The 24933-nt window shown below is 47.9% G+C and overlaps 1 protein-coding gene across 4 annotated transcripts in view; it reads right to left on the reverse strand.

The window, feature by feature from the left end:
• WDFY4 (WDFY family member 4) overlaps positions 1-24933 on the reverse strand; it is a 1820746-nt gene that overhangs the window by 625115 nt on the left and 1170698 nt on the right. For all 4 annotated transcript variants that reach the window (XM_069611160.1, XM_069611162.1, XM_069611161.1 and 1 more), the window contains 2 exons: positions 19336-19502; positions 4399-4547 (listed from right to left, as the gene is read on the reverse strand). In XM_069611160.1, coding sequence (XP_069467261.1) covers positions 4399-4547; positions 19336-19502 — 316 coding nt within the window. The remainder of the gene's footprint in view (positions 1-4398; positions 4548-19335; positions 19503-24933) is intronic.

A 24933-nucleotide genomic window follows, 5' to 3' on the forward strand; every position in this document is an offset into this window, starting at 1 on the left:
AAGAGGCATGGGCTAGAGGCCCTTATGAAGACTTTCAGAGGAAGGAAGGCCAGGCCCACAAAGAGATAGCTCCGACAGGCATTGGCCCAGGGAATAAGCTGACTCGAGTAGTCAATGGGATTAAAAGGATGCTTCTAAGTGGGGAGGGCTATAAAAAGACAGCAGAGTCAGTTGTCATTTAGAGGTGTACGGGTGAGGTCGGAGAGCACTGTAAAGAGGGCCAAACGGCCAGTGAGAAGTATGTAGAAGCTGGAGGAGGACTTGGAGGAGATTTTGAAGTGTAAACAGAGAGAGGTGAGGTATTGGGGAAGGAAAGGGGGATCATTTGGGTGTAAGTGAGCGAGTGGTTGCAGATCATTTTGGAGGGAGAGTAGAAGGCGAGTTGAGAGAAGGAGATAGAGGGGGGAAAGAGAGACAAGAGAGGGAAAAGATAGCAAAGGCAGGGCAGTGCTGGGAGGAGTGAGATTTGGAGATAAGGAGATAGGATCAGGAAGGAGTTGGCAGGTGGAGACAGGAGAAGAGAGATAAGAACAGGAGAAAGAGTGTAGTGACATGGGAGATGTCAGGAGGGAGCTGCAGGTGAAGACAGAAGAAGAAAGAGCGTGAGAGAGAGGGAAAGAGACAGAGTAATGAGATCGGAGAAAAGATAAGATAGGCAAGTGAGGAAAGGGTTGAGAGACAAGTCATCTGGAGGAAAAGTGCTCAGGACAATCGACCAGGTGCGAGGTCACCTGGGAGTGCCTGTGGGAGTCAGAGACATAAGGCCCAGCCTTTAGGCCCTCCCTAGGACAGGGATAGATCAGACAGTAGGGGTACCCTGGGTCTAGTGAATTGTCACCGCATTATGGCCTGTTTGAGTCGGGAGGCTGGGCAAGGGAGGTGGAAGCCCCAAGGTGGTGGGAGAGTTGTGCACTTACACTACAAGCCCCAATTGCCTGTTCTTGCAACACCATTTTATAATAAAAACTGCAAATGCATTGGATTTGTCTTGTGACTTACAGAGCATTGTGACACAGTACACTTAAGCAGATGCATTTGGTGGGATTTTGATGGAAAGGCACAGATGGGAGCTGGATACACGTCATTTGTCCTGGAGGGACACAGGAAGAGCTGGAAGCTCCATTTTTGTTTAAAGATGTCTTCACTTGGCGGGCCATTTGCACACAGCTAGAGATGTGCTGTCGTCCCTCGCTTTGCATATGCACAGCAACCCCGGGCAGAGTTGGGGCACGCCTGCACCAAGCATTGCATTACCAGCTCTCGAGGGCTTTAGCATCATAAATATGGTTCCTTGAGTCAGCAGTGACTTCACCAGCACAGGCCTTTAAACAACAGCAGGTCAATAAAATTGTTTTAACTATTGATCAGATGTTCATAAAACGGTGATGGAGTGGAGAGCGCCAATGATGGATGGTTCTCCTGCAGAGGACGCGACATCACTCGCAGAAGTTCAGTGTATCCTCCACCTGCAGGAACATATAGCATATCCTTTCCCTGTACAGATAGCTGCGGCATTCTCCCTGCAGTAAATATACATATATAGACCTGCCTGCTCAGAAAAGATGCAGGGTCAGTACCTACCCATGTACGTATTTCCAATAAACCAATCAATATTCATGCTAAATACATTAGTTTAGCAAAAAAACTAATTTTGAAATGAAATAAATTCACTGTAAAATTAGTTGTTTGTGCTAAATCATTTTTCATGCATTATGAATGTTGATAGGTTTATTAAAAATATGTATATGGGTAGGTATTGACTCTGCATCTTTTCAGACCAGACAGGTTTACATATATGTTGCAATATAAGCGTCCACGTGCTCTCCTATAGGTTTTGGCTCACAGGATTCTCCATTGAAATTTAATGCAAAAGCCAGCACACCATGAACCTACAAAAATAGCTAGTGAAATCTATCCAGGCAGAATTAACTGAAGCCTTTCTCCCTTGTTACAAAGTTGCCTGTTCTTGGGGGGGGTGGGGGGGGAGTGCGGGCGGTGGATGGACTGGTCACGTGGGCCTGATGGCCACATCATGCCATTATTTAGTGGACAGTACAAACGTATGGTGGATCCCGCGGACCACGTCACCTCTCCCCAGGGCTGTGGCAGGGTATTATAACCAAAAACACCCAAACGCTTTGCCTTCCACTTTAAGAAGCCATTCTACCTAAGCAGAAAATCAGGCACGGATCTTGACAAATTAACCCCATCCAACGTTGACCATCGAAGCCAGGGAAAATAGTCAGACTTACTGACTCTCTGTATGCGAGCAGGACTGGGATGGCTGCGTTCCTTGGAGCATGGTTGCTGCCAGAACCCAGCGAGGAAGTGCTAAACAGACTGGAGAGGTGGCCTGGAAGGTATGCAAACCAAGATGGTGGCCGAGTGTAAAGAAGGTTCAGTGTACAGAGCAATGCAGCATAGGGTCACACAAGTTTTCACAGCTCAAATGATTTGCTGATGCCCACCATACCAATCTACATGCTATACTAATTATTATATATAGGTTCAAGAACTCAAACTGAGGGCAGACCCGGGGAGGGCCTAGGACCCAATAAAAAAAAACAGTCTTCAAGGAGGGAGTGTGGGTCAAAGTAAGCAGAGATTGAGAGGTTGAGGTGACTGGTTACAAAGTGAGGTAGAGACTTGGAGACATTACGAGGAAGTTGGAGGGAGAAGAAGAAAGAATGTTGAAGGGACATGGTCAAAGAATGTTGAAGGAAGAAGAATAGAGGAGGTTGAGGAGGAGCAGAAGATCGTCGGAGGAAAGAGGACAGAGACAGGAAGAGACAAGAGAGTGGGGGATGGAGGAGAGATAGGGGCAAGTGGAAGGAAAGATTAGGAGGAGAGAGACCTTTGGAAGGAAATACCAGGAGGAGATCTAAGTAAGAGGAGATAGTGTGAAATGAGATACAAGAAGAGTGCAGAAGACTTTGGGGAGATGAAGGAGAGTGAAAGCATGTGCCAGAAGGAGGTCAGGTGAACCTCTGAAGCAGAACGGTTTGCAGGTCAGGCATAGAGCCACCCGACCACTAACAAGGGTGAACCTTAAGGGTGGAAGAAACAAACATGGGGTGGATGAGGAGGTAGAAGTGCCAGGAAAGGTTGGAGAGGAGAGGGCATTAGGTTAAAGGGATACTTCCCTATGCATGAGAATGGTGCAGTCCATTGAGGGGGGTGGCATTGGGAAACAGTATCAGGACTCAGACAGGACAGTGGTGAGAGAACAGGAGTGCTTCTTGTAAACCCACTTAGACTTCAGGTCCCCTGGTGGAAGTTCTGGGGTTGGTTCGTCCTCATGCTCCAATGTGTTGCCCTTGCCCAGGCCAAATGTGCTAGCACATGTAGGGCCCAGTGACCCCAGAAGAGGGGACTCCCTGTAAAAAGGACGAGAAGAGGGAATGAGAGACTCTGGACCAAAGAGACAACAAAGAATTGTGAGGGACACCTAAACCCCTCACAACTCTAAGTGACTGGGAATCGATGGCCCAAAAAGGGGAGAGAAACCAAACTGAACGTTGCAACCTTAAAGTATTGAACTGTTGCAAGCATGAAAAAGACATACTGCCCCATCACGAGTTTAGTGGTAACCCTTGAATGTGCCAGTAACGCTATTACCGCCGCATTTAAGGGTCCGCCAAATCACGGGTTTGGCAGCATTTAGCCCCAGCTCTGATCTGGGGCAAATTATTATTATTATTATTATCATTATTATTATTATTATTATTATTTAGCCCCAGCTCTGAGCTGGGGCAAATCTGCCACGATTTTGCTGATTTTCAGCGTTATTACCACCACGCTAATACCGCAGGCGGTAATAGCGCTGAAAATTCTGCATTGGGCCCAATGGGGAATGGGGAATTCCGGAATGGGCCCAATGGGGATTTACCGTTCCGCCAAACCTGTGACCGGTGCTAATAGTGCCGGGGGGGTTGGCAGTAACGCAAATAGCCCCGGCAGTAATACTGCCGGGGATACCGCCCAACTCGTGATGAGGCCCTACTGTTTTTGTAATTGGCATTTTATGCTTTCATTTCCCTGATTTGGCTCAACTTTCCTAACAAACCTTTGTTGGCATTGAATACTGCATGTTCACTTAGTGGTCAAGCGACCCGGCTTTGTGACACACAGCACAAAGAGCTACATCATCACTTTGCAATTAGGATTTGTTGAAATGTCTTCAGTGGAAGTGGAATAGGATGATTTTGGCGATGTTAGTTTCAACAACAACCTCCTCAGAATCTTGCCCATCCGCAGGCAAAATCCACCACAACGGGCGACCAATAAATCCAACCGCTGAAATTAAGAAATTAGACCCTGGATAGACAATGAGTGTGTGGTGTGATCCGCCAGTGCCCTGGATACGTTTCGGGCAGCAGAAGAAGGGAGGGGTCTTACCTGGAGACACAATGCCGAATGCAGCACACATCGCCGGACGGAGAGAAGGTAAAGTCTTGGCAGGTGTAAAAGTGATCTTTGCCGAAAAGCAGCACTCCTTCTGATACGGCGTGTCCTTTAACAAGCGCTACTGAGAACTTCTCTGAGATCTGAGGAGGAAAAGGCGACATGTGTGAGTTATTGTACTGAGTGACCACCGCAGCTGTCACTCTGTGGCATCGTGGCCTGCCAGGGTGTGAGTGCCCACGGAATATGTTGTCTGAGGGATGAGTCATACACGTGGCGGTGAATGGAATACTGAGTGCATGCTGTGAGCGTGAATGCTCTGCTGAGAGTTGACTGGTGGTGTGTTGGATGGGCCGGTGGGTGTGCCCTGTGAATCTACTTACCTGTTCTGTAGATGAATACATAAAGGAACTGGCACCTTTTACACTACTACCGTGTGGTGGGACTTACTCCCTTGCATGTTTTCATGATTACACACTCCTTTTTGGTCCTCACTCTGGCTCGCCCCCTTGGGAAATCCACAGATATCAAACTTGCCGAAAAAGCAGAGTCTACAATGCCGGGTATCTTAAGAGCATTATTGATCCCTTACTGTGGGGGACCATCTCTATAGATGCAATGCTTCCCCCTCTCTGCAAATAAAAAACACGGAGGTGCGACTGCACTACAAATTACTCAGTGACATGAAAGAGCTCTGCTCATTTACCTGGAATGGGCAGCAATACACTCCACCATCCATTTGTGATTCCCTGAATCGACAGTTGGAGCGACCCATCAGCAGTAGGGCAGCAGTCAATCAAAAGAAGATCTCAGGCGCGAGCAGAGGCCTAGGTTAGGTAATGTTCATTACACCTAGTCCTACGCTTCCTCGTCCAAGTTCTTACTCAGTGAAGGCCATCCGCCTTCCCACAGAGATACCAAACATGTTACATGTTTTTATTCCCACTCCTGTGCCCCGACCCCCTCCTATAAAGAGGCTGCTTACCTTCCCTTGTGGATGACCCCGAAACTGGGGATTGGGGCGGGTGCTTGTGCTGGGAAGAAGAAGAGTAGGACTGTGTGTAAAGAGCACTGCCGGTAAGTAATCGGGGAGTTACCACCTATGTCACCTTTCCTCGTCACAGTACTTGATCAATGAAGTATACCAAAGAGGACGTGATTTGACCACAAGACACCAGTAACTTGCAGCACACCCAGTCAATTTATTGAGCACATGACAGCAATCAACCAAAGACAGTGCGCAAAACAGCACGGGCAAACTACCCCCACCCCCTCTGTCCAGGGAGGTGCAAATGGTAGTAATGGTTGAAGGTCAAAGCAGAGGCCCAAGTGGTCACACCACAGATGTGCAGATTGTTTTTTTTTTTATTTTATTGGTGGTTTTTTCAAACCTTTAAAAGTTACGACACATGTACAAACAAAACAACAATACTTAGACAATACAAGTAAACAATCATCCGTATTAGCCTTTTGTGCGAGTTCCATTCACAAGGTTATTGTACAGGTTATACCGTGACAGGTTTTACTAATTTGGTTCCCCTAATGGTGCCGTCATCAGATGTTTTTCAATTTGCTCCAAGAAACGTGTTAGTGGAAGTATCAGTTTCAAGTCGGTTCCTTGGTACATCTGATTCCACTAGTCATCGGCACAAAACGATGAATGGTTTACGCTCCATGGGCCCAGGTTGATTGATCTTTCAGATTTCAGCTTAGGGCAAAATAGCACTAGGTGTTTTAGTGACTCTTTGGCTAGCAGACAAAATCGACATTCAGGTTTTAAGTGCTCATTGTTCTTCCATAAGCGAAGACGATCAGTAGCTTTGAACAGATTTAGCCTGAACAGTAAGAACAGCCTTCTTGCTTGTGGATCTGGAAACAGGGTGATATAGCGCTGCTGGGTATTGAAGGCGCGTGCTTCCAGTGGCACATCACACATCGTTTTGGCCATCGCTCTCTTTGTGCATGTAAGCTCCCAGTCGACTCGCCAGATTTTAAGCTTTGCCGCATCCGGATTTTCATGGAGCAATTCGCTCTTGATATCGAGATTTTGTAGTAACTCTTCACACCTGTTTGACCACATTGTGATGACGTTGGAGTCACTAACTGAACCATCATAGAAGATGTCAAATTGAGGGATTTGTGCTCTAGAACATGTCTTACGGTACAAGTTTAGTAAACTCCAGCAGATCCTGGCATGAATCGATATTATCGACAGTTCATATCTTATACAAGCAGTCTTCACACCTTTCGGGAGTGTTAACACTTTGGACCAAAAGCAATTCTCTAAAGAGTCCCAAATTTCGTAAGAACAGCCAAAAGCATTTTCAGCCCCGTATGTCAGTACGGGGATTACCTTCTGAGGGTAGAAGGCCAGCACAGGTTTTAACGAGAATTTTCTGTATCTTTTATGGATAATTAGTGCCTGGTTCGCTAGTTGTTTGCATTTTCTACTTATGTCAGCCTGCCACGGTCTATCCGTTAAAGAAGAACTTATGGTCATTCCCAGGTATTTAACACTGGCAGAAATTTGCAAGGGTTCGTGGCCTAGCGTCCAGTTGGGGGTGCGTTTCCGCGCCACCCAGCCGCCTTTTAGATTTTGCAGGACCAGAATTTCACATTTTTTTCGTGTTGATCAGTAGTTGATTAGAAATAACATACTGTCGAACTGCATTTAGCTTTCTTTGGAGCCCGATAGGAGTCCGGTCCAGGATGATCAAGTCATCAGCATATAGTAGCCAATTTAAGTGTGATTTGGCCACTTTCGGCGGGAATGCTTTTGTTACTCCAATTGCTTCGCCTATGTCCGCGATGGAGAGGCCGAATAGTACTGCAGCTAACGGACACCCCTGTTTGACTCCTTTGAAGGTGTTTATTGCTTTGGATAATTGCCCTAATTGATCCAGCCTTACACGGATGGAGGTGTTTGTGTGCAGTTCTCTAATTGCCGCTAATAGATCTAACGGGCATCCCCAACGCTTCAGTTTTCCCCACAGGATCTCTCTATTGATGGTATCAAAAGCATATGAAAAGTCTATAAAAGCTAGATAGACCTTCGTGTTAGACTTTATCGCTTCCATTTTGATAAGGTTTAACAGGAGTAAATTCAGCGAGCATCCCACCTGGTTCACGAAACCTGCTTGACGCTTATCCACGTGGTTCGAAGTTTGTGACCAGGCTACGAGTTTTTGTTGGAGCATCGAGGCATAGATCTTACCCAGGGCGTCTAATAGAGCAATTGGACGATAGTTCTTTGGGTTTGCTCGGTCGCCTTTTTTGAAGATAGGTACCACTATCGCGGTCTTCCAGGATTTGGGCGTCTGGCCACTTAGATTTACTCGATTAAACAACGTTACACAGAGCTCCGCCCATTGCTCTGGATGTTGTTTTATAGTGCAATTTGTCAGGCCATCTGGACCAGGTGCCCGTGAATTTTTTGATTTTTTGATGACGGTCACTATTTCATCTTTTGAAAAGGACAAGGCCCAAGGTTTTGGTGTTAATATGACAGGGCCGTCGGTTGGAACAGGTGCTTTGTATAGATCTTCGAAGTGGCTAATCCAATCAGCTTCCGACACCATGCACCCTTGAATAGCTTTTTGGGGGGCGTGCTGGTTGTTCATAAGCATCCAAAAGTCTCTAGTGTTCTTATTTTTTAATACCGTCAACATCTGTTCTGCATCATTTTGGGCCATTACATGCTTATGAGCTTTTAGCCAGTTTTTATATCTCTGCTTAACCGCCTTTACTTCGCGTAAGTAAGTTGAGCCCTTTGAACACTTCAGCCTTCGGATGTCTTGACGCATACGACGCTTTTGTGTCAGCAGTTCCCGGTCAAAGCAGTGTTGGCGTACAAAGGCCATATTTTTAAAGCCCACTTGCTTGGGCTTATAGTGTGCCAGCAGATGATCATAGTCAACGTTTGGGCAGGTCTTGCAGTAGAGATTTACCAGATGTTCCACATCCTGTATTTCGAGGCTCAGTCTTACTCTATTGGAAACCATGTGGAGTTGATGGGGCCATAGCTCAGGTTTCTTTTTTGTCGTAGTTGTAAATTCAGTTATTAGCATGTTGTGGTCGCTTTCTGTCTTTTCAATAATTTTCAGCGAGGTTATCCGAGGATGAAGGGCTTCTGATACAAATATGTAATCAATTGTTGACCTTTGCCCATCACGATGCCACGTGGGGGCAGGCGGCATATCATCACACGTGTTACCATTTAGAAGTTGTACGTTTCTAAGGTTCAATTCCTCCATCCACGACTTGGCAAGAGAAGTTTTTTCCGTGCCTGATGGTTTAAAAAGGTCAATGTTTAGGTCACCACAGATGAGGATGTTCGGCCAGCCATTTGTTTCTAGCAGTTCATCGACTATTTCCATAATTTGATCGATGAAAATCTGTTTCCCAGCATTTGTGTGGTGCCAGTACAGGTTTACAACACACACCAGTTCCGTGGGTGACCCTTCGTGTTTTAGTTTTGACAATTGCGTTGCTTGGATGAAAGGGGAGTAATTGGTTGAACTCACAATTCTCCAGCCTGAGGATTTCCTAATCATGGTGGCCAAGCCCGACGTCGGACGTCCTTTTAAAGATTTTGGAGCAGGGTTTAAGGCCACCTCAAAGTCGTCCATTACTGGGGTTTCTCGTAACCATGTTTCCTGGAGACAAGCGATGTCAATTGCTGTAAGCCAGTTTGAGTTGAACAGGTGTGAAAAGCCACGGGTGTTCCACGAAGCCAATCTGCACCGCGCTTCAGGGGCCTCATTCCGGCATTATTGGGGAGTTTTGCTGCACAAGGCTGCAGATAGCCATTGCCATTCGTGCTTACCGCCATTGGGGCTAAAGGATTTGTTACCAGCAACGCTCGCTCCAACTTGTTTGGCGTTGCCGAGTATAGTGATTCGTATATTCTCTTTTTGTAACTCCCTTTCAGAATCCTCCAGTATCTGGTCGTGGCAAGAATTGCCCGGTTTGATCTGTTTGGTTCCATCCAAGGGTGCCTTCTGAGTTGATAGACGAGGGGGTGCTTGAACGTTGATGACACTCTGGTCCATGGGTTCCGGCATTCTCACCCACGCGTCCTTGCTTGTGGCTTTGTGGGTGTATGGGACCTCAGTTCCATTCGGAGTTTTATGAGCCGCTTCAGAGTATTTGTAGACTTCAAAGCCAAGGGAAAACAGGGCGATATTGGCGTCCAGAATTGTTGAAGCAACAATAGGTGACGAAACGTGAATCACCACCTTATCGTTCCTATTTTCGTCGAAAAACTCCACGATCATCAGATCGTTTGAGCTTATGGCTCGTAGGGCAGGTACAAGGTGTAAAGGCTTGATTGTGTTGCCTCGGTTCAGTATTAGCTTATCGGAGGAGTCTAGCCTTTCGATAACCAGTTTATAGATAGGGCACTTCCATCTGGCACCTCCCGACGTTCTGGGCTGAGACAGTCGGGCTTCGTTCAGGGAAGCCTTTGAGTTGCGAACTTGGCACTCACTATGGAGAGTCATATCCGTATCTGAGATTTTTACGGTGTCATTGTGTAGCCTTGCTACCGCCAGATTAGCGGGGACAAACGGATTACTCCGAGTGTTTCCAGGGTCCGACGACCCCGGTTCCTTAGAGACCCGCATCCTTTTTTCATGTAGGATCATAAACACTGGACTGATCGGCGATTTCAGCAGCCCCTGCTGGGTTTCCTTTTCATTAATTAGTTGACAGGTTCTTCTTGCGGAGGACCATGCATTAGAAGTCGTTTGCGTGCCAGACACGGAACAAGAGCTTAAGTTGATGATACTTGGAACAGTTTGGTTAACAGGAAGTTCGTTTCCCGGTCCATGTGCTGGAGCGTCAATGTTAATTTGTTTGGTTTTCTCTACGACTATCGCCGTGTGGACGACGTCGCCCTCTTGGTTCTCATGGGAAGAGATGGCCTTCTGCATCCTCGATAACATGTGTTACATCGTCATATGTTGATAAGTTCAACAGCTCACTTGATAACTCCTAGTTTGAGCCTGACACAGCCACTGCATCAGGACTTACGGGGACTACTCTGTCTAAGGGTTTATTTTGCGATTTCTCACTAATTGAAGAGGCTGCCTTTAGGCACTTGTTAATGTTACATGCCACGTTCTGGACCACGTTTATATTACGTAAAAATTTCCGAGCACCGTGTAGTGCCTTGTTTCTGAGACCTTTTTGGTTCTTCGTTTTCTTCACCTGTTTTGTAGGTGGAGTAGCCAAGGGCTTTGAGGTCGACACCTTGGGTTGAGACGCCTTGTTGAAGACAGAGTAAGTGGGTATTGCGGTCACTGCAGATATTACAGAGGAAATAGAAGTAGAAGCTTCAGAGCCCAGAACTCCCTGGGAGGAAGATGCCACCTGGGAATCGCGTAAAGCTTGATTCAAATTGCCCCTCGCCTGTTCGAATGCTGTATTAAATGAGAGGTCAGAAGTATTATCTTCAGATGTTATCGTCGTTGTGGGCAAGGGTTCTGCTTCTTGCGTGGGCAGATTCTCCGTTATGTATGTCCGACTTGGGGGAATCACCTCACTTGTGGTTGGCGCAGTTGCTAGCTTTCCCAGTGTCGGATCCGTCGAGACCGACGGTCCAGGGTGCACATCTTCCTGGATTACAATCACGTCTGACGGCTCTTGAGTGTTTTGGATTACATCCTTTAAACAGTGCTCCTTTAAGGAATTATTACATCGGATCGGGGTTTTACTCACAATTGATTGAGTGATTTGTTGCTTTTGCCGGTTTGCGGTTGGACCATCATATTTGAACAAAGCTAGCGCCTCTCTGGCTACTTCGGCCAAGAGTTTTTTATCAATTGCGTCGTTTTTCCTTTGCTCTTTTAACAACGTACATGATCCGTCAAGCCTTTTCAAACCTTCTTGTTGGTCATTGTAAGACTGGTCACAGACTTGTTCAATCCGGATTAGTTTCGAATGCATTAGAGCCACGACAGTTGTCAGGTCCTTGGTGGCTTCATGCAAGGCTTCATGCAAGGCTTCGTATAATTTCATATAGGGGGCCATAGACATCGTCATAGATGAAATTATTAGAGATTGTAGCTCAGTCTGAGGCATAATAATTCTGTTTTCAGCACTGAGCACAGGTGGCTGAAGTCGGTTGGCCGTTTCCGACATTTCTCTGATGTGGTGTATTTTCGGGAATGGACGTTCCATCAGCGAGGAGTCTTGTGAGTCGTCCGACAAACAATCATTGGTGGCAGAGCGCTGTGCAGTATGAGTAAGAGACAAGAGGGATCTATTTGGGTGATGTTGTTGCGTGTTCAACCTTTTCTGAGAGGCCTTTTTATGGTGTGTTTGTCGGGTTTCAACGTAGGGGAGGTAGGACCTTTCTTAGTGTTAACAGGACGTTCTTTATTCGTTGCTGCAAAATTTTCCAACCCCTTGGTCATGACACTAGGGGAATTATTCCTGTTTTCAGGGAAAGGCGCACTTGGGTCCACTTGTGTCGTACACACAGGTCTGTCGGGGTGGTGATCATGTTGGTATTGGACACGGTCCTGACCCCAGCTCATCACAGACTGTGTCGAGTGAGCAGTCTCATCAGTTGAGAAAGAACGACAGAGCGCCATGCGGGACAGATGAACCGGGGAGCTAGCTCTTAGTGGAGTAGGCTGGGCAAGGCTACTGCCTTGCTGTAGCTCACCAGGAGTCACTGCAGACAACGGAGGCACTCCATCACTCCAGCCGTCTACCCGGTTTGTGCATACAGCAACGCACACATCTCCCAAACCGTAGGGGGCGCGCCCTCCCACAGGCCCTCCCCCCAGGTGGGCCTCCGCGGGAGCAACGACGGCTCGCCTGCCAACATCGCCAGCTCCAAGGCCCTGCACCTCCGCCCCATCCAGAAGCGGAGGAACTGACGGCCCAGCAGCGGGTAAGCCGACCGGTTTTTCAAACGTTATACACACGTCCTGAACAGCAGTGCGCAAGTCACCATCACATACGTTGGTGCCCACGGATAACCGGCCCACTTGTGAAGCTGCAGAGGGGCCCTCGACACACATCACGTTCTCAATCAACGGATTCTCAAGTGATAGGGGTCGCGCCACCTCACGAGGTATTGAGTCAGCCGACACCACGTCTGAATTAAGTGTACAGTTTTCAGACGTGCAAGTGGGATCTTCGGCGTCAGGTGATTCTTGGAGAGCATAGAGCGGCTCATCCACAACAAAGTCAGAGGTTAATGAACATGAAAAAAATCGGCTTTCTTTTCTTACCGGTGTACGCGGAGTGGTTTCAGGCAGCGCCTTCTCCTCGCGTCGTGTTTGCGCCCTTGTTTGCAGGGCAGTTGGGATGGAGTCCGACATGATTGATGTGTCCTGGCTCACCAACTCGCCGAACAGCCAAACAGCAGGGATTTCTCAGCCCTTCTCTCCTCAGGGCTTAACGCCGCAAGGGCGGTGGAGGCGGCCACTTGTAGTCAGCTGCTGAGAGTCAGCTGAGTTGTTTAAAGGCACACGCACCTCCTCTTCTCCACTCCAGGTAACAGCCAAACAGCAGGGATTTCTCAGCCCTTCTCTCCTCAGGGCTTAACACCGCAAGGGCGGTGGAGGCGGCCACTTGTAGTCAGCTGCTGAGAGTCAGCTGAGTTGTTTAAAGGCACACGCACCTCCTCTTCTCCACTCCGGGTAACAGCCAAACAGCAGGGATTTCTCAGCCCTTCTCTCCTCAGGGCTTAACGCCGCAAGGGCGGTGGAGGCGGCCACTTGTAGTCAGCTGCTGAGAGTCAGCTGAGTTGTTTAAAGGCACACGCACCTCCTCTTCTCCACTCCGGGTAACAGCCAAACAGCAGGGATTTCTCAGCCCTTCTCTCCTCAGGGCTTAATGTGCAGATTGTGACACCCCTTGCCTCAACCAATGAAGCTGCCATCCCTCTGGTGGAGTGGCCCTTTGTGCCTGGGGGCGATGGAAGACCCTCTCGGGAGTAGGTAAAAGTGTGTCCCACAACCAATGGCTGCTGGTCAAAGTGGAAACATTCTCCCCCTTCCCTGATGCCCCAAAGGTTTTAAAACTATTGGATTTATTGAAGGACTCCATTGTCCTCAGGTAATACAAGAGGGACTAAGGCAATGGTTTCATCCAGGGAGAGGTTACCTGCCATCGAGGGTATGACCATCTCCTGGGACATATGGAAAGCTGATAATACCTTGAGTCTGAAGGTTGGATCACAACAGTGCGTAATTGCTTCCAGTTATATCATTAAATATGGAGGCGAGCAGAGAAGAGCACAGAGCTCATTGAGATGTCTTACTGAGGAGATGACAACCAAGAAGGCCATCTTCCAACTAAGGAATTTAAGATCCATACCCTCTAACAGAACACGAGGGAGGGGGTGAAAGGTCTTTAGAACCAAAGGAAAATCCCAGAAGGGAGACAGGGAATGAACCCCTAGGATTTGGCTGAGGCTTCTGGAAGTTGCCATAGTTTGGCCACTGCTGCCTGTAGGGAGGCCGCCCGTCCTTGTGCAGGGTTTTCCTTGGCCCTCATCAGTAGTGCTTTGTTGTTTATGACTCACAGGAAGTGCTGTAACTGTGAGCTAATTGAGCTAAAATGTAAGCAGGTTTACAATTGTATACGCTCTCTGTGATGTGTAATATACTATAATAACTGTAGCTTTTTTTGAATTGCATGCAGAGACCTGCCGGTGCTGCTGACAGGGTTATTCATGAATAATTGGTTCATTAAGTTTAGAGTACAGATACGTTTAATTTGTGATTATGTTTGTTTGCTTTCTTCAGATGTTTTGAACCTTGTTGGTTCTCAGTGTGCAGTTGGGCTCCGGACAAATTCTCGCCTGGACAGTTCAGTATAGTGCCACAGTCTCGGTTCGCACACATGGGGCTGATCTAAGGTCTAAGGGGTGTACCATGAACTGGAGATGGTGAGACACCACAACAAATCAGAGGTAGCAATGGTATGCCGGGTGTATTGGGATGTGTAGGTATGCATCCAGCATGCCTAAGGATGCTAGCCAGTCCACCTTGGGTATTAATGGGATGATGCATTGGAGGGTCTCCATCTTGAAAGAAATCTGCATCACTTAGGTATTGACCCCCTTCAAGTCGATCACCCGCTGGAAGTTCCCCCCAATTCATTTACATCCACTCCCCCCCAGGGTCCTGTGGCATAGGAGACCAATGGACCCCTATGTCTCGTGGCGGCTCCAAGAATTATATTTGGTAGCCATTTTGATGATGGAGAGAGCCATGGGTCTGTGGCATCTGCCACCCACTGGTGATAAAACTGCGAGAGGCTTGCCCAGACCCAGGCAAGCAGTCGCAGTCAGGACTGCTGATGTTTTCAGAGGGATTTGCCCGGTCTTGGCATCAGGATGCCCTCTACGTCTTCCCTTTGGTGTTTGGTCGAGACTTCTGGGGGTGGGATTGAACCTTCTGTCTGAGGGTGTCTGTATGCTTGTCTTTTTTGTGGACCTTGTCCACCCTTTCTTCCAAGTGATCCCTGAAAAGCTTTGCCACAAGAAAGGGAAGGTGCATGGCCACCGACCTCTCAGCGCTGTCGGTCTTTCAATCTCGGGCATGTAGATGCCCACGGGCAGCAATTGAGGCCCCATGGTGACCACAGCTGCTCTGACACCATGAAACACCAGGTCGGATAAGGAACCTGCTTGAAGGTGCATATATGCAATTAGGCCCGAACAGTCTTCTCCTGCCTCCAGTGCAACATACAAGTGCTGCAAGTCTTCCAGGAGGGACTTTGTTGCTTAGGAGGCATAGGTGCATGGTCTCATAGTGAGATGCAAGCCTGCAAAACTCTTCTTCAGAGCCGCGTCCATCTTGTTGTTTGTCGGGTCCCTTACTCCAGCCTCTTACACAGCCAAGGAGGGCCTGCCAGTCACGCTGGATATCATGGAGTCCACCTCCACACAGTGACACAAAGCTTCTCTTCTGGTGCAATATTATACAACCTGTTCATGAATGGGGGGGGACTGAAAGCTTTTGAGAGTCCCCCCATTAATTCAACAGCTTCTTCTTGTGGATCAGTGGTAGGCCTCCTCTAATCTCTTCAAATTGTTGAACGGTCGGGTCTTCCGTCAATGTGGGTACCAGGTCTTTGAATTTCATGCAGGCTGCCACATGTTATAGGACCCTTGCTGAATCTATGTGAAAATTCAGAATATTGAAGGTCGCACACAACAAAAATGCTATTTTTGTTCGCTCGTTAATGGCGCGGATCTCAATATTCGAAAATGTCACTCTTTTCACACTTGACCTCTTTGCCCTCCTCTCCCTCTCCTTTACTCTTTAAAATTGCGTTGTTTGACCCCGAACACTCCTGCCCCCCCCCCCAATATCCTCAGACACAAGCACCACCAGAAACACACGCACAGGCACACACACAAGCACCAAACAGAAACACACACACAGGCACCAACAGAAACACACGCATGCACACACACACTTACCTGCTGCATTCATGGCTTCCGTCTTCCACCAGGCCTGAACGTGCCTGCTGTCAGCCCATGAGCGCACTCAGCAGGGGCATGACAGTTCGCTTTAGAAAGGCCGTGCTAAGTGGTCTCAGCAGTGTTTCTAAAGGGATAATTTGTTTTATAGGCGCAACTAAAAAAAGATATTTTCACTCCAGGCCCTTTGCCACTGCTTTGCTGTCAAGCAGTGTTCCAACTGGCCTGAAAGGTTCATCATCAGACTCCGAAGAAGAAGAGGTGGAAGGAGGTGAAGAGGGCTCCCTCCTCTGTCTTTTCGGCTCCACCCTGAGGGTCTCCCTGATTAGGGCACTGATCAGGGTGGCTTTCATGTCCTCCCTCCCCCTCTTCCTGCTCTGTGGTTTCTGAGGTGAAAGATGAGAATCCAATGGGCCTGGTCTTTTCCTTAGCTTTGCTCATGATGAAGCTGTGGACAGACCGAGGGCCACAACAGCACTGACTACCCTAGTCAGGCATGCCTTTAAATATCCCCTTCAGGCCCGGGAAAAAAAGTTTCAGCTAAGCCAAATCCTGGGGCCATGGCACTCAGAATGTGGCCCTACCCCCCAAACCCCATCCCTGCCTGTGGTGTGCTCCCCTTTAAGAAATGATGAGCCCCTGTGAGGGCTCGTGCAGTGTGACATGTATGTGCACCATGTGATGAACCCGGGTTTCCCGCTTGTCAGTCAACTCCACCAGACTCCTGCCTACTGTGTGTGTTATTTCGCGCTGTGCCAGCACGACCTTGCAGGCAGAGGACCTGCCCTGTAGAGCCCTTCATGACAACAGAGCCTCTGTGTGGCAACTCTGTCCATGGGTCCCTGCGGCAGAGTCCCTGCATGGCAACTCTGTCTCCCCTGCAGGATGACGCTGTGTGAGCATAGCACTCCAGCCCCCACCACATCTGGGTGCTCCAGATACGTGTGTGCGCCCTGGGTGCCTGAAGGCCACGATCCAGTCGTGTGATCATGACTGCCACATAAATCTGTGTGACCACGTCAACCGGGAGATCCCTGCAACTGAGAGTGTTGGCTGGGTGTGCCCAGCAAACCCTCAGGCTGGCCTGTGTGCCTGTGTGCCTCTCTTCAAACCGGGAAATGCAAAATGGCTAGGCTGTGCTCCCATGAGGCGGCAGTAGACATCAGAGTGATGCTGGGCCAGTACCACGCTCCTGCTGGTGTCTGCACCCCTAAGGGGGAGACCCGGCCTCACCCTTTAAACTATGCTCGGGAGGCCAAAGAGGTGAATACTTACCTGGGCAGGTCCTCCTCCCCACAACCCCAACTACCCCTGCAAGCTCTGCACCGGGGAAGGAGATCTTATCAAAATCTTCCCCCCATTAACATGAACAAAGTAGGGCGGGGGGGGGGAGGAACGCGCAAGTGTTTACCCCCGGGGTGATTTTGCACCACGGGGGTATTTAAAGGGGTGGAGAAGGTTCGGGAGCAGGCGACGGTTAGGACGCGCGGCCCTCTGGCATCTCTTGATCTAGCCAAAAGAACAACAGGACGAGGGAAGGTAAGCTGCTTCCTTTAAACAAGATGGGGCGGAGCAATGGATGGAAAAACATGGAATTGATTTGGTATCTCTGTGGGAAGATGGATGGCCTGTATTGAGCAAGCAATGGGACAAGGAAGAGGAACGTGGGGGTAATGAGTGCGCTCAGACACACATATGTACAGAATGATGCAGGCACATGTGCACACTTTCAAGTGCTGATGGAAGGGGAGGAAGAGGACACACAAAGGAAGGCACCACAACCACAATAGAGCTCAGGGCCATACGAGCTAAGGTAGACAATATGAAACACTGCAATGGCACAAATCAGCACATAGGAAACACAACACTAACACGAGTACAACACAAACACACCAGTCAACCAAGGAAATGAAATCTAAGCACAAACACACACACACACACACACACACACACCTGTAAAAAATGAATAAATGTAATTATCATTTCATTGCCACACATGCAATGATACCCTTCCAGAAGGAGAACTTCTGAGGACCCCATGTATTAAGGTGTGGTGCAGAAATTGAACATGTGTGACAAACCTAAACATCTCCCATCCCCCACTGACAACTGGAATTAACTCTTGAAACAACACGGTCTATCTAAGAAATGCCTCCAAAATCAATGCATCATCTCACACACAGCTGTGGATAGTGGGGGATGTCATCTTATGCCAGCGCATGATTTCTACACAGGCCACACGCATGCCATCCCCTAAACCGACTGATGTCATCATATGCAGGGACTGATTGGCCGATAGTCAACTGCATTGCCAATGAGCACTGCATGCCTTCTAAATAGTCACAATAATGTACTCCTCAAACAGTGACGAGACCGAACATACGACAATGGACGTATTAGAGCTCCATTATGTGAGTGACCAGTAACCAGGGCAGTACTGGAAAACCCCATGCAATTATGACCCCTCCTTGTACTGGGCACACGGCGAAACTGTCTGCCACAAAAGAACCTCCCTGTGCTCAAGACACTCTCCTGCCTGCGGCTACAAGCCTCGTAACGCAGGTGCACTCTTGGATAACATCCCACAAAGGACAGACAGCAGGCGTATTCGATACACAGAATGCCTAAAAGCTAGCTGAAAATAAAGTATAGACATAAATGAATACCAGTGCTGAGCAAAGCCTCATGCGTTACAAGGTTTGATGGACTGGCAATGGCCACTACGTCACTAGCACAATTAGAGAGACTGAAGCCACCATTGCCAAGCCAGCATTATCACTTTGAAGAGAACAGAAGAAAGACCAGATTCTGGGACCGACGGCATCCTAATTCATATCTGATAACAGACTCCCCGCTGCCAGGGCACTGTAGGGTCCTGATGTGTACTTGTATGCATACCATATGAACATCATCATCATGGGTAGGGTGAAGTGTACAAATTGGTTTGGACACAGTACACCTCTGTGGGATTGTCCAGACACATGTATAGGCATTATATGGCTTTCTGGATGGGAACGGGGGCTTTCCAGGGAAGGAATTTAGAAGGAGTACAAAGGAAGACAACAATCCTAGCTACAAAATAACTGGTAGAAACACAACTCAGAGTGTGTCCATTTACCCTTGAAATTAATTTCCTCACGACTGCCTGATATTTGCTCACAGCTTCTGGAATTCCTGTGAGATCCTTCAATTCCCCATGGCTCGGGAGGATAGCTCAGGGCCCACGTGCTCGCCTTGGAAGCAAGATGACAGAGCAACACAGGTTAGATCCCCGGGACCGCACTTAGAAACCTCTGGGTATTAAGCGCGTTATAAATAACCAATCATATCCAATCATGTACTATCAGATGCTTGCGTGGCACACCTAGCATTTCTGTGGCCTATGTGTACCTAGCATCTCCTAGGATCTCCCTCATCATGCTCTGGGTGCCAATGATCATGTGTTTGACCTCACCCTGCACACATGTCTCCAGTAGTACCTTCTCATTCTCTGCAAACTCCTGCATAAGGATTTCCCGTTCCATGCACTGGTGGAAGAGCTCCTCGGACCGCAAGCCGTCATGCAGAGCGGGGAAGAACGTCAGCGTGCTTTCTTCCCTTTTGGCCTCACTGATCTCTGCTTCCAGAGTGTGTACCTGGGCGATGTCTGAAAAAGGTAAAACATGACCATGGGCTTGGTGCAAAATACTGTACAATGACACAGATGGATAAGTAGGATCATACAATCACAAACAACACCGATCAGAAGACCAGGCAACCATAAAGTAACATATATCCCTGTGCAGAACTACAGAAAAGAACTAGGAAATATGAAGCCAGGTAAGAGGAGTTTGAGACAAAAGAACTAAGGGCATCATGCAACCACATACAGTATCACACAGTGCCACAAAGGGCATATGGTTGCACGGCGATCCATGCAACTTCAGTGACACAGAAGGATACGCAAAACCCAATATCATACAATAGTAAAGACAAGCTCATCACACCATGAAACAACATAGCGCAGAAAGGCACAGAGCTGGACCTGGCAATATGCAGCCACATGGAGCATCATAGGATGTTGCTGAGGGGAACATTGCAATATAAAGCCACCCACAAAATACAGGAAAGCACCAATGACATCCCAACCATGCACACACACACACACACAGTACACCAATACAGTGCCATAAAGGGCCTGGGGCATTGTGAGGTCAACGGGGAGATGGGGCAGTATATGACACTGCAAGGCCAAACACAACATTGTGACACAGTGCAGGGTGAAATGGCAAATCACACAACACTCCACAGTAAGACAGGGGCACAGCACAATATTAAGCGATATACAACACTATTCGGCCTTATTGTGCTGTTTGGGTACCTTAAAGCCAGTACTTTAAGTGGGATGAGAAACTCAGGGGGGCTGAAAAGGTCGCCGAATTCCGTGTTTGGGGGTGTGGCCTTAAGGATTCTGGCTGTGACCGAAGTGTAGTGAATCAGTGTGGTTTCCTTTCGCATTTCCCACTATTCTTTGCCTCTCAATCACACGGGAATTGAGATTAGAGTGATTCCCGTTCACGAGCTATTACATTGCAGAACTTGTAGTCAAACTGGAATTTAACACCGGATTCTGAAGCCCTGGACTTGAATACACAGGTCCATCTAGTTCCTCTATCCTGGAAGCATTGTCATACCCTCATTCAAACAGAATGTGAATTCTGACTGCACTCGACCCAATGATCCGAGGGTGATCAGCCTGCGACTGCAGTTCTGTTTTGAATATTTTCATGTCAGATTGTGTGTACATCCCCTCCGTCAGCTCACTGATGAACGATACAGTACATTCTAAATCGGCAGTGCTATATAGCCAGTGGCGTCGCCAGGAATCAAATTTTGGGGGGGACAGAGTAGGCCAAAGACAAAAGTAGAGGGGGCCACAGACAAAAGTAGAGGGGGTCGCATATAAAAGGGAATGTGTGACGTCACACGCACTCCTGCAGAGAAGCTTTTGTGCACATCAACTACCAAACCCCACTGCAACTCCCCTCCCATCAGAATGTAGGCACGAAACCATTAAGTGACTAATGGCCCATAATTTGCGGTTTTGTGCACTGCATTCTGATGGGAGGGCTTCAGGATGAAATTACATTCTTTTCATTGTTGTGTGGCAGCATTACGGCCGTGTGTGTGTGTGCCTTGTGGGCGGACGCCAGCCAGCACTGAAGACAGTGCAGAGATTAGCCCAGGCAGGAGAGGGTGGGGGGGATTTCAGTGGGGTGGCCTGGGACCCCCCTGGCCCTACCCTAGCACCGGCATTGGCTATAGTAGCTGCTTTCCTCTCCCCTCTCATAGTGACTTGTGTGAAGGTGTTTTGCTCCACTTCAGGAGGCTGAGAATTTGAATGTTACATATCCTCACTCAGCACAGAACTTGGAAGCCTCCGCCACCCCACTGTTGCCATTCCTGGCAGGGTGCTCAAGGCATGCTTTCAAAAGTAACCACAAACTCCGGTTCTCGTTTCGACAATGTTGTAAGTTTGCTATGGCGTGGAGAAGTGGCTGGTTAAGTGGTCCTCTGTGGTGCTTGTGAGTCTTTTTTCCTGGAGACTGTTTACTGGAGGCAGAGCTTTGCAGCAACAAGCAGGAATCCTTTACTACAAAACACCATTTCTCGCGTGGAGAAGTGGGTGGTTAAGTGGTCCTCTTTGGTGCTCGTGACTCTTTTTTACCTGGAGAGTGTTTACTGGAGGCGGAGCTTTGCAGGAATCCTTTACTACAAAACGCCATTTCTCGCACGGAGCGCGCGCGTGGAGAAGTGGGTGGTTAAGTGGTCCACTGTGGTCACCTGTGGGCTGCGGTGGGCTGGGGACCCTATCCCCCCCAGGATCTACACAAGTGCATCTTGCCCAGGAGCGGTAAGGAGATTTACTTATAAACGTATCGTTGTGACTATTCATTTTAGGACGGGAGACTGTGGAGGGTGTATTCCCTCTTTGATCCCATCCGGACATCAATTTTACTTTTGTGTACTGTAAAGCGCACCGAGTGGGCGTCCACATTCATATAGGCTGCGCTCGTATACCAGCATTTACCCCACGCCTTTGCCACAGTCCATTGTGTCTGCACAGGATTAGTTTATCGGGATGTTGACCAAAGCAAAATGACTAAAACAAAACCTGTGAAATCCAAGTACAACTTGCGTAAAGGCAATTCGGAAAAAACAGCAAAACAACCCTCCAAAGCCACAAAGAATGATATGTCGAAAGGAGCAGGAGGGGTACTGACAAAGGAACTATCCCGGCTACGTTTGGGGAAAACACCCCTAAAGTGATCCTTATTGTGAATAAAACAGTATCTGAAGATGGGAACCTCTCTTTCGCACATAATAACAGCGGAGCTCTTGATTCCACTAACTTTAATTACATCGATAATAATTCACTTTTGGACTTATGTTTATCCATTCAAAAATCGATGGCAACATTAAATAGGCCCCCTATGCCAGCTCAATAGTGGTAGAAGCGCAGGCTTTGAATGCTGACCATAATGATCATCAGAAGGCCAGAGAAACCCCAAACAAACGGGCAATTCGACCTCAAATCTGTCAGGTATACACCCCATTCACCCCACCCCTATTTCACCAGTGGTACCAACCCTGGGACGACTATCGGCTTCTCCAAATCTTTATATCGATCCAGAAGAGTTGGAACATACTGATAGGGGAGGGAGTGGGGCCATCGAAGCCTTAAATAGCACAGCTATAGTTGAACTGCAGGCATCTATGGCATCTGTACAATTTGCGCTAAAAATTCTACTAAAACGCTGCGGGAGGATACATACCAATTCCATTATCCAGCTAGGGCTGCCTAACCCGAATGGGGATATGGAACAGGCTCTGCGACCACCCTATGCCCCAAAGGAGGACCTGGAACTTGAGGCCCCGCTGGAAAAGGGTCAACTGGAGGAGCCAACTGAGGCCTGTGAGAAAGCACCACTGACTAAAAAACAGCATCGGCAACAGAAACAGGAAGCTGCCAAAAATGCAGTGATCGAAATTGCCTCTCCCTTACCTGCCACAAATGCGCAGCCTGCTCAATCTTAAAAAGCAAAAAAAAGAGACCGGAAAACTAAGAAGCGTACGAAAAATGGGTCGGGGACCCTGACAAGCTGGATTATCCCTAACAAAACACAGGACGCTACAAGTATGGTCCTGGAAGATGCGGAATCAGAGTTCTCGGCTAGCATAATTGGTGAATCTACAAAATGTTCAACACTGGGTAGGAACGGGAGAGCTGAGGAAGAGGAGCTTCGGGAACCTCTAGCGGCAACGAAATTAGACGACCCCAATGCAAGTAAAATCTGCCTCATTAAAAATCTAAATCAGAAGAAAAGGGATAAGTGGCTGTCAAGAACTGAGGTATTAACCAAACTACAACTGATTCCACAGCTGCGTGTCATACGCTCGGAAGACCTCTCCTTTGTGGAACCTCTCAGGGTGTGCAACCCTAACATCACAGCCCTACATTTTTGTGTACTGGCTTCGGCCCAACTGATCCGGACTCATAAGAAATGTCTTATGCAGGTTGGTATTAAAGTTGATGCCAGTAAGGAGAAGGAAGACCCCTCCCTTCCCAGTGAGGATCATGCGGCATCCAAGAGTAAGGGCGGTAGACTCGCCCAACCATCGACAAAGAAGGTGCAGCTGGCGGATATTCAGAACACTCTGAAATGGCTGGCCGACTCGTTACCTATGGTATTACAACAGCCATGAGATTATTCTTTATTGAGTTGGAATACTCATGGACACCAGCATTTTCTTACGGACAAGGGCTCCTTCACACTTATTAACAGTTATCCCATTGTTTTGCTACAAGAAACTTGGCTGCTGTCCCCCACGGCCATAGATGGTTATTCTATACATCACACCTTTGCTCAGTAAGGAGCACGTGGGTGCTCTTATGGGGGCTTACTTATTGTGGTCACAAATAAGATCCAAAGTAAAATGATCCCTATGGGTAATAACAACTTTATCTGTGCGGTGGTTGTATCCCTCAGGATAAAAGCTTTATGGGAAGAAATGCTGCTAATAAACATGTATAACCCCCCTGGTGCAAAACATAGCGACCACATTCAAGAAGCCCTCCATGAACGTCTGGGTAAATGGAAATTAAGTAATGAGAAATATTTTGTTATTGTGCCTGGGGATTTAAATTGTCGGATTAATTGAGGGGGTGGCACAGGTAATAACCCGCAATTATGTAAAAATAGTCTCTGGAAACATACATCTAACGATAGTGAGGGGGACTGTTGGAGAGGCTTCTTTGAGTGTTGGGATCTTGAAATAATTAACGGGTGAACTAGAAGTGACAGGCCTGGTAATCATACCTGGAGCAACGGAAGGAGCGGGAGTACCCTTGATTATATCTTCACCAGTGCAGAGGTTGAATCCATTGTCCTCGATATGGTGGTTAAGGAAAGTAAATGGAGTGACCATGATCCCCTGATTATGAGTTTGGGGCACTCTGCCCAATTGGAGGATGTGGCAAATATGGGTGATTTGATAGTCAACCACTCATTAAACCACATTGCCTGGTCAGAGAAAAACGTACTGAAGGCCTCTAAGGCTACTGGTGAATGGGGGTCAAAGCATACCAATCATTTTAACCAAATGTCACCTGAGCAAATCGAGAAATGACTTCTGTGGTCTACATGGCTCTTATAAAGCACGGTTGATGGTGGGGAAGGTACCGAAAGAGGTCACCTATGACCGCGCTATTAGAGATAGGAAGCGAAAACTCAGAGGTGATATTCGATCTGTCAGAAGGGGTTTCCATTCTAGGGACGTCATAGCCATCAAAATGAGGAAATAGAAATCTAGCTATCAATTATGGCTAAAAATTCACAAAAGGCATAGGAAACTGGAGAGATGGCAGCACACGGTCGGAACCCTATGCAGCAAAAACACCCAAAAAATCTGGTCTGTATTGGGGGAGGTTAAAGGGAAGAAGACTACTTATACAGTGAATCCTATAGGTAGTGCCGAATGGACTGCCTATTTGGAAAACTGGAATAGTGGAATAAGTAATAAGATCTATAGTCCCA

The sequence above is a fragment of the Ambystoma mexicanum genome, chromosome 8 (genome assembly GCF_040938575.1).
Source record: "Ambystoma mexicanum isolate Mex_15411 chromosome 8, UKY_AmexF1_1, whole genome shotgun sequence".
NCBI classification, from domain to species: domain Eukaryota; kingdom Metazoa; phylum Chordata; class Amphibia; order Caudata; family Ambystomatidae; genus Ambystoma; species Ambystoma mexicanum.